Source organism: Camelus ferus, chromosome 8 (genome assembly GCF_009834535.1).
Source record: "Camelus ferus isolate YT-003-E chromosome 8, BCGSAC_Cfer_1.0, whole genome shotgun sequence".
In the NCBI taxonomy this organism is placed as follows: domain Eukaryota; kingdom Metazoa; phylum Chordata; class Mammalia; order Artiodactyla; family Camelidae; genus Camelus; species Camelus ferus.
Genome location: NC_045703.1, coordinates 45,381,085 through 45,396,296, shown reverse-complemented (window position 1 = coordinate 45,396,296; position 15,212 = coordinate 45,381,085). Strand labels below are relative to the sequence as shown.

Genomic DNA, 15,212 nt, shown 5'->3' with positions numbered 1-15,212 from the left:
CGAACAAAATTTCCCTCGCCACCAATCTGGAAAAACATCTTTTTAATACTTCCATATATTTCTGTTTCCAGGTTTCTATTCTGTTTCAAGGATCTGTCCTCTTTTGCTCCAGAACCATGTTTTTATATTTATTATAACTTAATACTTTTGAGCATCTGGGAATGCAAGTCCTTTTGCCAAGCATTTCTAGGTCTTTTTCCCCTATGTATTCTTTGGGATAACTACCACTATCATAGTAAGTAAAAATATATAAACACATTTGTGTATGGATTGGAATTTATAAATTAATTCTGAAAGAACTGATGTCTATCAAGTCTTCTCAATTACAGATTCAGCTTTTGATAAAAGTTAACAGTGCAGCTCACAGGTACTGTCTCTGACAAGAACCCAGAGAATACAGTTCTTGTTGCTGATTCACAAGCTTTGATCGTCAGCTAGGCAAAAGCAAGGACACATCAAAAGTCTGACTCACAAACCGAAAGGCCTGGGTGTTTGTGACTCGAAAGTCCCAAACGACCTGGTACTCTGGCTCATTGCTATTTTTGTTCATTAACTTAATTAAGCCTCCCAGATAGATTGCTGCTTAGTTTCTTTATATGTGTAAAAATAAAAAATTTAAGTTACTATTATTCTATTCCTCACTTCTGTCCCTCAAACTTTGGAGGTGGTGTGAATTACAGATACCTCTGATAAGTTTTGCTAAATAAAGGGAACCCAAAAAAGTAGTAGTTTTTACAAAATCAAGATTCAATCAGATTTGCAGATACTAACTGCTATACATAAAACAGACAAACAACAAGTTCATACTGTATAGCACAGGGAACTATAGTCAATATCTTACAGTAACCTATAATGAAAAAGAATATGAAAACGAATATATGTATGTGTATGTATGACTGAACTATTATGCCATACACTAGAAATTGATGCAACATTGTAAACTGACTATACTTTAATAAAATAATTAATTAATTTAAAAGATTCAATCAGTAAGTTCAACTATAAGAAATTACTAATCTTAAACTCTTGTATGTACAATAATCGCAATTTCATTTGGCTTAGCTTAACATATACTGACAGCTCCTTTTGGTGTGTTTCACTTGCCTGGTGTCAGCTAGCTTTGTAGATCTCACTCCCTTTTTGCCCATGATGTATGAAAAAAATAAAAGTTTTATTTCCACAATTTTTGAAAGATTAGTATAAATATCTATCTTTCTAAAATGAAAAAAAAAAATTGGTGCATATAGGAATGTTTAGTAAAAGTTATACCGTTCCTTCTCATGTGCAATTTACTTCAGAAAGAACACCCTTTTCTGTAATTCATCTGGCTCAGCTGCATAAAATAATCTTTCTAAAGTATGGAATATACAATCAACTCAATGACTTTCCCAAGCCTAAGTGTATCTATAAAGTCTGAACTCAGTACTCCGTGCTCTCCAGAGATCTTTCCGACCCTGTCTGCTGTTAATCCCTGCAATGTGTTCACCATTCTAGGCAGTGTGGTTCCCTTTCAAGTCCCAAAACATGACTTGTTTATTTCTGGCCTTTTACTTTTAATTCATTCTGTTGATCCCACTTCTTCTGGCTTCTTCATTGTCTAAGCTGTATCTTTAATTCAGATTCCAAATCAAGATTCATTCCTTTCCAGGAGAGTGGGAAAATTCAGCCCCTAGTGCTATTTACAGCACCCATCATAATTGACTTATACTCTGCGTGTGTGAGACAGGAAAATGGGGTACAAGAGGATGGCCATGTCCCAGGTCTCAGGTGAGTCCCTGGGATGCACCCCGCCAAGTGAGGGCCATTGGCTTCATGCAGGAAAGAATTCAAGAGTGAGCCATAATTGAGTAAAAGTAGATTTATTCAGAGAGATGCCCACTCCGTAGACAGAGTGCAAGTTGTCTCCAAAGGTGACAGAGAGTGACCATGAGTTGTGGGTTTGTTAGTTTTTATGGGCTTGGTAACTTCATATACTAACAAATGAGAGGTTTATTACAACTACTTGGGGGAAGGAGCTGGGATTACCAGGAATTGGGTCATTACCCACTTTTTAACCTTTTATGGTCAACCTTGAAACTGTCATGGCACCTGTGGGTGTGTCATTTACCATGCTAATATATTACAATGAGCATATAATGAAGCTCAAACTCTACTGGAAGTCAAATCTCCTGCCATCTTGGGCCTCAGGTCTACTGGGAGTTGAATTTTTTGCCACCTTGGTGCTAGTGCTGTGTCATTCCTGTAATAGTTGTGCCCTTCCCTCTTCCCTCCTGTCTCGTATGTACATGTCTTATCATCTTGGTAAGGCTTCTAACTTCTTTGAGGTATCATTGTAGACCTAGCTCTGAGCTATCTAGGCAGTAAACATTTTGATGGCTAAGCTATGCAAGCTATTTTAGTTGACTGTTCCAGTTTTCATTCCTCCCCATCTGGTGATGGTTGGAATGAACAGTGGCCCAAAGTGGTTGAGATGTTGTGCTCCAGTGAAGTTCAATGATATCAGTGCTTCATGTTGAAGCAAGGTTGCAACCCAACAGCCTTAGGTTGCAAGGCTGGACAGTGCTCCATGTGACAGCCACATCCCTATTTTTGTCTCTCAATTCTCCTTCTTTTTCACCAGTGGGACCTGAGTTTTGCTAAATGGCTGGTCCCTTCAAGTGCAGCCGTGGTAAGAGATGCCCTTTCCCAGGGCAGGATGATACATTGATCCGAGGGAGGGTATGTGCTGCCACCAATGCTTTAAAAAAATCCTTTTGTTGTCTTAGCTTTTGGACCGTGGGAAAATAAAAATAAAAAATGCAAACAAAAAGCAAAGAGACAAAATATTTTTGTATTTTCTTAAAAAGTATTTATTTGTGGCTGATGTTCTAGGCCACATTGCTCTTGAAGATTATAAACCACATTCACAACAGTTTGCACTATCATCTTCCTTTGGAGTTTTACCAGATTTGTTAAATAAAACTTGCCCACATTTAGGTTGCTTTAACTAAAGTCTTACTTCTTCCTAGCTTTAATTAGATGCTATCCTTTAAGATTTAATACAGGTTTATTTAATTGAAATATAATTTAATCAAATAATGATATGGGTTTGGCTGGAGTATTCAAACAAAATACTCATTAATTATTATCATTCCTTTTTATTATTGTGTCTTAAAATATTTAGTGATAATACTTGCCCTCACATTTCAAAATCTTCAGATGTTTCTGAAACTGCTGGATATGCAGTAAAGCTGCTGGATACCGCTCTTCTCATTTGATATATTTTTTATTCTTTCATGACATATAAGATCATAAATAATATATCCATGATATATGTGAGAGGAAGTTGTAAGGCTGGTACTTAAAGATGTCACATTGTCTAAGTATCTTTATCTTATTAAATATTCAGAAAAACAAATAGGCAAAAACTATACTTCTTTAAATCTTATTGTTTGTATGAGGTTATAATTTGATAACTGCTTTGGTTTTCCCAGAAGTAGATTTTGTGAAACTCCGGGAATTAAAAAAATATGAGAGGGTTTCCAAGGATTCATTTTTTTTTTCAAATTTCCTTTTGTCCATCGATGGCTGCAGGGCAGTATCTTCTGCTCTGCATACCTTTTAATCTTCAAGTTTAGAGAATTGTTGTCTTTTTTTTCTTTCTTGTCTATTTTTTTCTAAGTCCTGCTCTTCACAAGGAAGCCAGAAGTGTGACAGGAAGGTGTGATTTTTAATTTACACCGGAGTCTCGCAAATAATGACTTTTCACACCCTGCTATTGCTGCTTAGCCTAGGGGAGGAGTCCTGGCTACTGTTGTGGCAAATTAAATCCACTGCTGTAATTCAGAAGGACGTTCTTCTATATTTAACCCTTGTTTTCAATTTTGTAACTTGGTATTTGTGAGTACTTATGAGAATGAGGCTTATTACTTTGAAGTGTTCTTGTTTTCTAGGAAATGATTTTTGAAGACTGTTATCTTTTCAGATTGTCAAGAATGAAAGGTAAATGTGTTCTCTCCACCATCCAACTGTGATGTTGGAAACTGTAACATTCAAATACACAAAAATGAAAAATACAATATAATATTCATTTTGAGAACTTCTAGCAATAAAACTTAAACAGATGATCTAACACCTGTTTTTATCTTTCTTTGTGATTCCATTTCTCTAAAAGTAGCTTTCCCTCTGTCTTAATAGGAGAGTTAGTATCTTACTGCACAAGTAAATCTCTATCATTTCATTTGAAAGATGAAATCAAAAGTAATGTTAGCCACTATATATAAAAATAGATTAAAAAACCAAATTTCTTCTGTACAGCACAGGGAACTGTATTCAATATCTTGTAATAACCTTTAATAAAAAAGAATATGAAAACGAATATATGTATATATATGCATGATTGGGACATTGTGCTGTACACCAGAAATTGACACGTTGTATGCAATTGACTGTACTCCAATTTTTTAAAAAATAGATGCAACTAAGAAAAGTAATGTTAAGAAGATTAAACTGTTTTAAGCTTTTTTCAGTTTCTCCTCAGTCCATAAAAGTAATTTGGATTGAATTATTAAGGAAAAAACAGAGAATGAGCTGCCTAAGGGAAATAAGAAAAATTATTGTAATTGGCTTGCTTGTTTTAAGTGTTCCAAGTGGTTACAGAAGAATAGTGCCATGCAGATATAACTGAAGAGCTAAAGAATATACCTTGTCAACTTCTTATGTACTTCTTTCACTTACAATTATTAATATATTGAATTATTTTCCCATTTTGAATCTGCCAACTAATTTTTTCTCTAAGTTTTCAATTAACCTGCTAGTGTGTCCTAGCTATTTTACCAATCATAATGGTGTTCAATAAAGTTCTAGAACTGAATGGAATATGTAAGAATATCATTGAAAGGAAGGAAAGAAACATTCAGATTCTCCTGAGAATTTGGCTCTTACTTCCTCCTCTTGCTGAAGCAAAGCAATCTCTCCTCCCTGGGGAGCAGCAAGGGGTTAACCAGTCTTGGTTTACTAAGTATCTCTGTCAGGCTTTTATCTGATCCTTCCTCCCTTGCCCACCCCTTTTGTAAATGTCACCCGTTTCCTGATGAGCCTACTAGTGGTGAATTTCACACCTTTCTTTTCTTTGTGAAGAAACCTGGGTGTTAATGGTACTGGATTGGGTACCATTGTACGTCTCTAGCTGTCTGTTAGTAAAGCTGAGGGATGCCTGTAGAAAAAAAGTAGGAGAAGGTGAAGAAATTTGAGAAATGAGACTAGGAAATAGGTTCAAATTGATCTCATTTTTAAAAAGAGTGTTTTATTAGCAAATTTTAGATGTGTGTTCAGAAAAGAATAATTTTAAAGAAGCTTAGGATTAAGAGTCTAAAAGAGTCTGGCAGAGGAAGGGCTGAGATTAGAGAACAGATTGGTAAAAACAAATGAATAAATGAAAGAGCAACAATCAGAAAGAAAAACTGAAGACTCTCTCTTTTTATTCTACAGGTGTACCTACAGGATACAGCAATGGAAACCTGGTCAGTTGAGCAGGTCTGCAATTGGTTGGTGGAGAAAAACTTAGGAGAGCTAGTTCATAGGTTTCAAGGTGAGTTGTTTACACTTTCAAAAATGTTAATTGAGCAGCCTAAATACTGAATGTCCTCTGTTATTGATTTTTTTTCCTAATGCATGTGAACATTGATGTGGAGTTGCTGTGGGGAACTTTCATTTCTCTACTGACTGTAGGAGAGTTTGCATTTGACCTGATATCCACAAGAGAATCTGATATTTCAAAAACAACTCAAATAAAATATATCTTGAGTTACTTAAAATACATATTTGATGTATGAATTTGATACTGCTTTTGTCCATAAGTATGCAGTGTGTGCATTGTTTGTGCAGCCTTGTGCAGTGTTGGATTTACACGTAGTGAATATTGCCTGGGAGGTACCATTAAGAATACTTTTCCAAAAAGATTTCTTTTTCCTTACAAAAGCAATGTCTGTTAGAAAGAATCAGAAGAGGGGAGGCGTTGATGTGGAAAGAAAATGTTTTTATTATGACTCCATGTTCTGGTACTTTCTTAGGGGCAGACATGGATTTGGAATTATGCAATCTTAGTGTTCTATTTTTGTCAAAAACACAGATAATTTTATAACTGCAGAGCACAAGTTTAGATACTCCTTTTAACATCAGAAATAATTTTGCCTGCTCAGAGCGTTGTATCTTACAGTCCTTTACCTGGCAGGCATGTAGAGACATTTTTTTTTCTTTTTCCCAGAGGAAGAAGTCAGTGGGGCTGCTCTTCTAGCGCTTAATGATCGAATGGTTCAGCAACTAGTAAAGAAAATTGGGCACCAAGCTGTTCTAATGGATTTAATTAAAAAATATAAGCAGAAGAGTCAAGAACTGAAGTCCCCGGGAAGCCCTCGAGAAGCAGCCCGGGTCCTGCAAGTGGAAGCAGCCCCAGAGTAAGTCTGTGCATGAATGGCCTTATTTTTGATGCTGCGCTTTCCCGATGATGGCTGTAGCATGACGTTTAGGGTTTAAGCCTCTTTGAAAATTGTTCCTGTTTTCAGCTAGATCATGTGTACAGTATCTCTGATACTGGTATAAAAGACACTCTTTGCAAAGTTTTGTAAGTCAAGATACATTTTTGTTTAATGCAGCAGTTTTTAAACACTAACTCCAGTTGTTAGGGAAGACCTATGAGCCCAGAGTCCCTATATAGAAAGCTCTGTCACAAGCAGTTAAAATGCACGTACGACACATGGGGAAGTGGACTTCTGCAGCTTAGGTCTTAACATTAGGATTCGAGAAAAGCATCTTTTTCTGCTCTTCTGCTTTTCCCAAAGCTATTTATGTGTGTATTTATTTATTTGCCAAGGATTCCTTATTGTAACTAATTTATATTCTCCTCTAGAGGCCTTCATAATATAATTTGCTTAAGACTCTTGCTGCAGTGGAGTTTCTCATTTTTCACAGTATTCTTGGGGTACTGACTGCTATCATAGCATCCTGTAAAATCACGTATAAAAATTTGTGGTGGCTTTGAGGTTTAGGGATGTTTTTATTGTTTCTTGATTTATTTTTAAGCTTTTATTTGGGGGGAGGGGTGGTAATTAGGTTTGTTTGTTTGTTTTGCAATGGAGGTCCTGAGGATTGAGCCCAGCACCTTGTGCATGCTAAGCATGCACTCTACCACTGAGCTATACCCTCACCCTTTGTTTGTTTGTTTTTTAATCAAATAACAATAAACTGCAATCGCTGACTTCTGCAGTAAAAGGGAATGGTAACAGAAATTATAAAATCAAAATCTTCACAAATCTATCCCCCAGGATCATTTTAGGCATTCTGATTTGGTTTTTCCATATTTGAGACTTTTTGGAAGGTTTCTAAGGTTAGATAACTGCTGAAGACCAATTATTCATGAATTTTTAAAATAAGATTATGATGTTTGGTGAAATCCATTCTATGTTTTTACTTTAGTTTTTTTTTCCAGATTATGTCTGTAAATATATATATTTATATATTTTTAAATATATATATTTATATATTTTTAAATATATATATTTATATATATTTTTATATATATATATATATATATATATTTTTTTTTTTTTTGTCTTGCTCTTTTAGAAGCAGCACTATGTTAGAGAGGCCTGACTTAAGTAATCAGAGTCCTAGAATACTTGGATGTTTGGGCCATGGGAGGGGATAGGCAGGCTTAAAGGAATGGTCCATGGCTGGTCTGGAGATTCCACCATCTGATTTATTTGAAGGACTTCTTCTAAACGTGGTTTTGACATATCTATGTAAAAGCATACTCGTCAATATATGACTTTCGATGAAGTTCCCGTTGCATGCTTTCACTCCTTTCCAGCAAAGGGAGGGTGGAAACCTCAAGCAGAGCTCAAAGTAATTTCCCAGCATTCTTGGACGAGTTGGACTCTTGAGCTGGAAGTTCCCCTCAGTTGCCTGGAATCTTGATACTGCCTTAGGCACAGCTTGGAAGAAAACAGACAGCCTTGCTTCCACTGGAAATCAATTTATAATGTTCTCTAGTAAATGAGAACTAGCTGGACTGCCAGGAAATCTGGGCTTCATTCCTGGTTCTACCACTGACTTGGACTGATTATGGTAAATGTTGACACTCCTGTTGCTTCATCTGTAGGTTGTGAAAAGGAATACAGTACTTAACTCCATGTTTACTCATACGGATGTTAGAAGTATCATTATCTTTGAGAAAATCTCTCCTCCTTCACTCAGACCAAAGTAGTCTTTTGTTAAATAATCAGCTTTGCTAACCTGGTTAAGAAAGCCCTTTTCAAATGGAGCCAAGCCTCCGAACACTGGTCTTCCAGGGATTGATGAGTGAAGGCGGTTCACTCAAGCCAGTAAATAGTTGACTCTAAGGATTGTTTCGTTTTGCATTCAGATTAAATTATTCTGGTGCAAAACCACAATTGCTGGTGGGTTTATTGTTTATATATGGTTAAAATATTTATTGGCTGTATTTGCTTATTGTCAATATATTGTCACTTGACAAATATATTGTCATGTGGGAATCATGATAATAGAAAAAGGCATGAGGAAATACTATTTATTTAACATGCTATCTAATTAAATCCTTTTAGGAAGTGCTTAATAAAGATAGGAAACTCGGTGTAGTAAAAAGAACCCTGAAGCTAGGTATCAAAACATTTGATTTCAAATCACTGTTCTGATATTAGCTACTCATCTAACCCTGAAGATTTGCTTAACTTTTCTTAGTTTCAACTGTAAAATGAAGTGGGTAGAATAACTGATGCTTAAGACTCCTTCTAAAGAGTTTATAAAACAGCAGGCTAGATCAGAGATTGCAGATGGATTTCAACTTGAGTTCAAATTTCATTTAATGCCTGATGATTGCCTGGTATGTTATTTTGAAAAAAAAAATTTACAGGCCACCTTTAGACAGGATATTTGGCATCCTACTCCAACTTAGGCAAATGATAGGAATATGTAATAGGAGTATTTGCTGTTGCTTTTTGGTGGTGTTCTTGTGGAATCTGGTAGCAGAATCACTGGACAGGAAGTTGGAAAACTAAGGTCAGCTGGTGCTGCTACTGAGTAGCTTGTGGTGGTGAGCAAGTTGCTTTCCTTTCTGGGCACCACTCAGAAAATGCAGGAGTTAGTGGAGTGTGATTCTAAGATCATGAAATTACACAGAAAATAAAGGTCTCCCCAAATGGCAGAGAACAGAGAAGGGGTCTGACAGAGTTCACCGTTTTTTTGTTTTTTGGCCATATAAGAATATTAACCAATAAAGGTACATTCTACTATCACCATTATTTCATAAAACAAACAATTATCATACCGCCATTTATAAATATGACAGATTGGTGGAAACAGCACTGTGGACTAGCATCATCTGCCTCCTGGCATGGATACCCTGATACTGAGTGAGATGACCCCCAAGGGTTCTCCTTTCAGTTCTCTTAGTCATGACTCTGAAGTGGAGCTTGGAAACAGATAAAGATCACAGAGTTGACGATGGGCTGACCCCCACCTTCAGAGCCACTGTGACAGCAGTGGTTGTGGCTCCTGTCAAATAGCCCCTGACCCGCCTTTTCTTTCTTGGTGACAGGGATGACCAGTCCTCCAGTCCAGCCAGTCATGGGGAGCAGGTGCCATCTTCCCATCCAGCTGAAAACCTTGATCATGGACTAATTGACCAAAGAGTCCTGAAACAGAGGTGGGATTGACAACGTCTCGACCTTTTAAGGCTAAATAATAATATTTACCGTTATTTTTATGAGGTTTCATGTACTTACATGTATTTCTAAGTGGAAGCTATTTGTTTTTCTGGAAAGGATTTTTGTATCAAGTGATGAAGGCTATTTGGTAAAAGACAAAGGTTAAGCTTTCCGGTCTTTGCATTGGAAAAGTGAAGTCTGAGATGATATTATGCATTTTTCAAGTACACGTTGTTAAGGAAAAAAGAAGATTTCTCTGTCATAAACTGTCCAGAGTGATTGGCAGTAGCCACAGGGACAGAATTTATTCTGTGAATAACGTCCTATAGAATATGACTTCCGTGGATTCCTTGTTTTTGTTTGGTAGTTGTTGTCTTGGCCTGGCTGTTCCTGATGGAGGCACTGCTTTGGTAAACATTTCCTTATATTCCTACACCAGGTTTTGTGAGGTATAGTATTTCATCGTACAGGCTGCATTGGAAGAGAGGGAACCTATAGACCTAGAGAACCAGACGCAGGAAAGGGGCACCCAAGCCAAGTCCTGAGGGGGACTGTAGGTGAGACTTGGTACACGAGTCCCAGCCACCCAGCCTTGTGATACATGTTGTTTCCAGCGGCTGATGAGCAAATGCTTTTTGTTAAACGTACTGTCATTGAAAGGAGAGAGGTCAGCTGGTATAGAAGCGTAACTAGGCGATAGTCAGGCCAGGGTGTGGTCCTTTATAGTTTTCACAAATCCTTACATTATTGTCTCATTTTGTCCACACAGTAGTCTTGCAAGGTGGGCATTCTTGTCTCTTTTAAAAAAAATATATTTTTTTTATTGAGGTCCAGTCAGTTTATAATGTTGTGTTAGTCTCTGGTGTACAGCATAGCGATTCAGTTACACACATACATTTTTTTTTCAGATTCCTTTTCGTAATAGGTTACTACAAGATATTGAATGTGTTCCCTGGGATATACAGTAGGACCTTGTTGTTTATCTGTTTATATATACATTCTCTCTTTTTTGTGAATGAGTGAAACCGAGTTTAGAGAAGTCAGGGAGCTTCTAGCTAGGTTTTCTGTTTGGGCCCTTCTCGCCTGAGCACGGACTTTACCGCCATCAGGGTGGGAGTCCAGGGGACCAAAGGCAGCAGCCCCACCCCTGGCCACCGGGCCCCAGCCGCCCTTTGAGCACAGGGAAAACTGCACCTTCGATCAGGAGCTCCTACAAAACGGGTCAGCTCTGGGCATCCTCTCTGTTCTCTTTCTCTCTCTACTACCTTCAGCCTAGCAGTCTCAGCCCTGGGCTCAAAGCTCCTCAGGGCCTCCCAGTCTGAGGCTCTATCTTCCTCCTTGGCTCTGGCTCCCATTTGGGGTGGCGAACAGGACGGTGGGAGGCGAGGTCCTAGGTGAGACTTGGTCCCCGTGGTCTTCCTGGTCTGTGGTTCAGGAGATGTAAAGACATTTCAGTGGTGGCATCATTCATCTCCTTTCTGCTCATGGGTGCTGGTTGGTTCCAAGTGCTGTCCTTCAGTGTGGCTCCAGATGTATGAAGTCAGCCATGAGGTCTCAGTGACCGCATCATGAAGCTACCACAAGCAGCCAGTCCCTCCTCTGACTGTTCAGGTGTGAGTAGAGACAGGAAGAGCGACAACTCTCCCAGGAGTCCAACCCTAATACCACTGTAAATCAGTTTCCAACTCTGCAAAATGGGAATAATAACCACAATGCTTTCCTCATGGTGCTCTTGTGAGGACCACTGTCTAAAAATAAGTAACACCTGCTCAGTGCTGAGCACAGTGGAAGCACCGGAGAGCACTCAGTGTACCTGTCTACACAGCACTGCTCCAGGTGGTAATCCCCTCTCCTGAGGGCTTCTTTCCTCTCCCTACTTACTGCCGGTGCGAGAGGAGGGTGCCACCTCTGTAGGTTCTATAGGCCTTTGCTCTTTCCTAAGCCCTCTGCTGATAGTCCATTCTCATATTATCATTCCCATTTCTTCCCGTGGCTGGTCAAAGGCACAGCCTGTGCTTCATGGTATCTCTCATTTTTATAGTGTCTGGCAAGGGGGAGAAAATAACAGAACTGGATTAGAAATGGAGAGAAATAAGAGGGTTTGGAAACCAGGGCCAATACCCCCGTATCTTCCTTCTAATCATAAAGTCTCTCCTAGTCTATATGCCCCCCCGCCGTCCATCTCTGTCCACAAGCACGTCAGAGTTGCGCATGTCCAAAAATCAACTCATGTCCCTTGCCTTAGTATATATATTTGGCTGTAAGAAATACGAATCCATACTAACTTCAGACAAGGGGAGTCTATTGCAGGAAAAGCATTTCACAGCATGCAAGGGCAAACATGTAAAGTCCCCTGGGCACAGAGGAGCTGGAGCTGCAAAGCCAGAGGTGAAGCCTTCCCCCTCGCTGGAGGAGCCCGGCGAGGGCCACCTCTGCCTCTGTTCTGCTTCCTGCATCTGCCTCGGTCCCTTGCTTTTCCCTCTGAGGACGGGTTTATCCTCCTACTCCTGGCTGCTCTGCCCTGTTCAGACTGGCTGGCCTACGAGTGCCTTGCCCCAGCACTGCCTCCAGGGGGCGTTCTCCCTGGAAACAGCTCAGGGCGTCCCAGCCAATGGACTCAGTCTTTCGGTGTTGCTTAGTCCAGGATCTGGGGAAGAGAAACTGAGGGGTCCAGCGTGGGTCAGGTGTCGCCCTCCTAGGCAACCAGCTGTGTAGGGGCAGATAAGGACAAGGCAGGGGTACCTGTTGTAGATATTTTTGCTCTGATCCTGCCCTTTACCTGGGGCTGTGGATTGGGGTGGGACAGATTCTCTCCCTTCCCACATCCTTTTTCATCCAGCCATGTGAGAAATGTGTATTTAGGTCTTCTGCCCATTTGTTGATTCGGTTGTTTGTTTTTTGTTATTGAGTTGTATGAGCTGTTTATATATTCTGGAAATTAAGCCCTTGTCAGTTACATCATTTGCAAATATTTTCTCCCATTCTATAGGTTGTCCTTTTGTTTTGTTTATAGTTTCCTTTGCTGTTAAATACACTATCTTTCAAAACAGAGTTAAACTCCAGGAGTTTATAAGCCATGCACACACAACAGGCTAGGAAGCAGATGATTGGCTACAAGGCTTTCATGAAGCCAACTGCTTTCATGAGGCAGGGAAGGGTGGTGGACCACGTGCCAACTTTGAGGTCTCACACACCTGTCTGGGAATCCTGACTCATCCATTCCTCACCAGGTGGTCTCAACACAATGAGAGATGGGAACACCCACCCGCATATGTAGTCTCTGAGGTCCAAATGAGTTAAAAATTAAAGTACCTAAAGCTGTTGTCACACCATGTAAGGTGGCCGGCATTATTCTTGTGATCTTTTTTCCTATGTTCCCTAAAAGGAACATGTTTTTTCTATCCAGATTATTTGCAGACAAGAAGTAAAGGAAGGCTCTAGAGACAGGACGTTCACCTGATTTTGGTTCTCAAAAATTCCTTAGTAGAAATGTGTGAATGCCAGTGGGTGAATTCTGTGTCCTAAGGAAACACCAGGGTGCTGTGACACAATGCAGTTTTCTTCGGTGATAGGTGATTTTGTGCTCTTTATCCAATTGCTTAAATGCCCTTTCATGATGGAAGGTTTATAAAGTCCCATCCTCAACATGCGAAATCTTTAGAAAGTTTGGGTTTTTTTTGCAATGCCAGTCTTAGTTTTTCATCTACGCTATTTGAAACTATTTGCTTCCCTTTTAGTACCTAAAAAAGCCTGAAATCAGATAAACAGTTAGAAGTTTCCTAAATGTTATTTTAAAAGCACTTTGCTTGAACTTTAAATATATATGTGTAGTTGTTTTGCTTCAGCCTTTGGGGGTAATTATAAATTAGTCATGGTTGCACACATATTTAAAAATTACTTTAACAATTTTTTTCCTGAGTCAGGTGCTGCTATAAAATGTTGTAGAATGATCTTACCCACCTGTCTAAGCTCAGTGGGGCAAATGTCAATTGGTCGACACCTGGTGTATTGTTTGTAGGCACTGTCACACACACAGCTCAAGTAAGGGGCAGCACAGTTGTGTGTGCATCTTCTCCAGCACGTAGTAAAGGGAGGTTCAGTGAAGTGCACCAAAGACAGAACGAGTGGTAAATGGTCACATTTAGATGCTGAATCCCAGGTCAGTGAAACAGCAAGAATCCCTCAGAGTGAAGTGCAGGATCCCACATCTCCTATCCCATGGGTGTATAGAACACACATACCTAAGGGCTCTGTGCTTTGGAAGTGTTGCACTCGAACTCTAGTCCTTGATTGGAGATTCCCAGTGTCCATGAACATTGTAAATGCTCTGAGGAGTCCTACAGTAAGAAAACTCATTTAACTCTGTTTGACCAAGAATTCTTTTTTTTTGTATAACTTTTATTAACATTACAGGAAACACCTGAAGAAATACTGACCTCTTATCAAAGCCAGGATTCATTCATTCCATAGTAAACATTTACAGAGTGCTTACTCTGTGCCAGGCTCTGGTGTAGGCACTGAGGAGACAGTAGTGAGCAGAGCAGACCAAGCCTCCCACTTCACAGAGTTCACATTCTAATGGTGAAGAGAATAATGAGTACCTATGATATTACATTATATGTGTATGTTTAAGTGCTATGAACACCAATACCGCAATGGAAAGGAGAGAATAGAGAATGAGTGGTGTGTGTATGTGCATGTGTGTGTTAGCCACAGGAGGGTTCTACTTAGATGGGGTTTTCAAGGAAGCCCTTCAACTGTGAACTAGGTGATGCTTGAGCAGTGGTCCAAATGAAATGAGGAACATTGGCTCATGAAGCTAGAACTGAAATTTCCTTCAGTACAGAAGATATCTGTGGACCCAGCCAAACAGGAATTGCAGAATCAGGGAAAACTGGGCTTACATGACTGATAAATAATTTTCTGGCTCCTGCCTATTCTCATTAAATCTAATATGGAATCTTTAGAGAGATAAAAGTAAGCTTGATTTTTATTTTTCCTTTTTTATTCAGTCCAAAAGTTACTGAATATACACCATGAGCTAGGGATGAAGTCGGGGGCAATTTAATCCTTGCCTAGGGGAACTCAGAGTCTAGTAGACAAGACATATAATTCTGAACTACAAAGCAGTAGTACTGAACCATTCTGCAATAACAGAGTAGGTAATGTATCATTACTTTTTCTTTTGTATGAATGAGGAATGAAAAAGAAAAAGAGGGACTCAGACATGACAGCTCCATGAGATCTTTTTTTGTGGCTGTCATGCTAGTAAGTGTAAATATTGAGGGTAAAGGCTAGAAGTTTCTGGATCTTTGTGCATCCATCAATGCCAAGAATAACTAGGGAATGGGAAGAAATAAAAGATTTATTTATTTTATGCTTCTTTTTTTGATTAGTCAATGCCCCCAAAATCTTCTGGATCTTTGAATCTTGCCCTGGCAACCAAGGTCAGGGAGGATTTGAGAGGTGTCTGTCTGTCTGTGCCACAGCACAGTGCCTGATGCCAACCAC

General features: G+C 39.3%; 1 protein-coding gene across 3 annotated transcripts in view; it reads left to right on the top strand.

Annotated features, from left to right (window-relative positions):
* Window positions 1–15,212, top strand: part of SAMD3 (sterile alpha motif domain containing 3) — a 114,654-nt gene that overhangs the window by 67,477 nt on the left and 31,965 nt on the right. For 2 of the 3 annotated variants that reach the window (XM_032484905.1, XM_032484904.1), the window contains exons 2-4: window positions 5,470–5,569; window positions 6,245–6,434; window positions 9,593–9,700. In XM_032484905.1, coding sequence (XP_032340796.1) covers window positions 5,491–5,569; window positions 6,245–6,434; window positions 9,593–9,700 — 377 coding nt within the window. In that variant the 5' untranslated portion in view covers window positions 5,470–5,490. Of the gene's footprint in view, window positions 1–4,939; window positions 5,218–5,469; window positions 5,570–6,244; window positions 6,435–9,592; window positions 9,701–15,212 lie in introns of those variants that run through there. The other variant, XM_006180721.3, reaches the window with a different exon arrangement.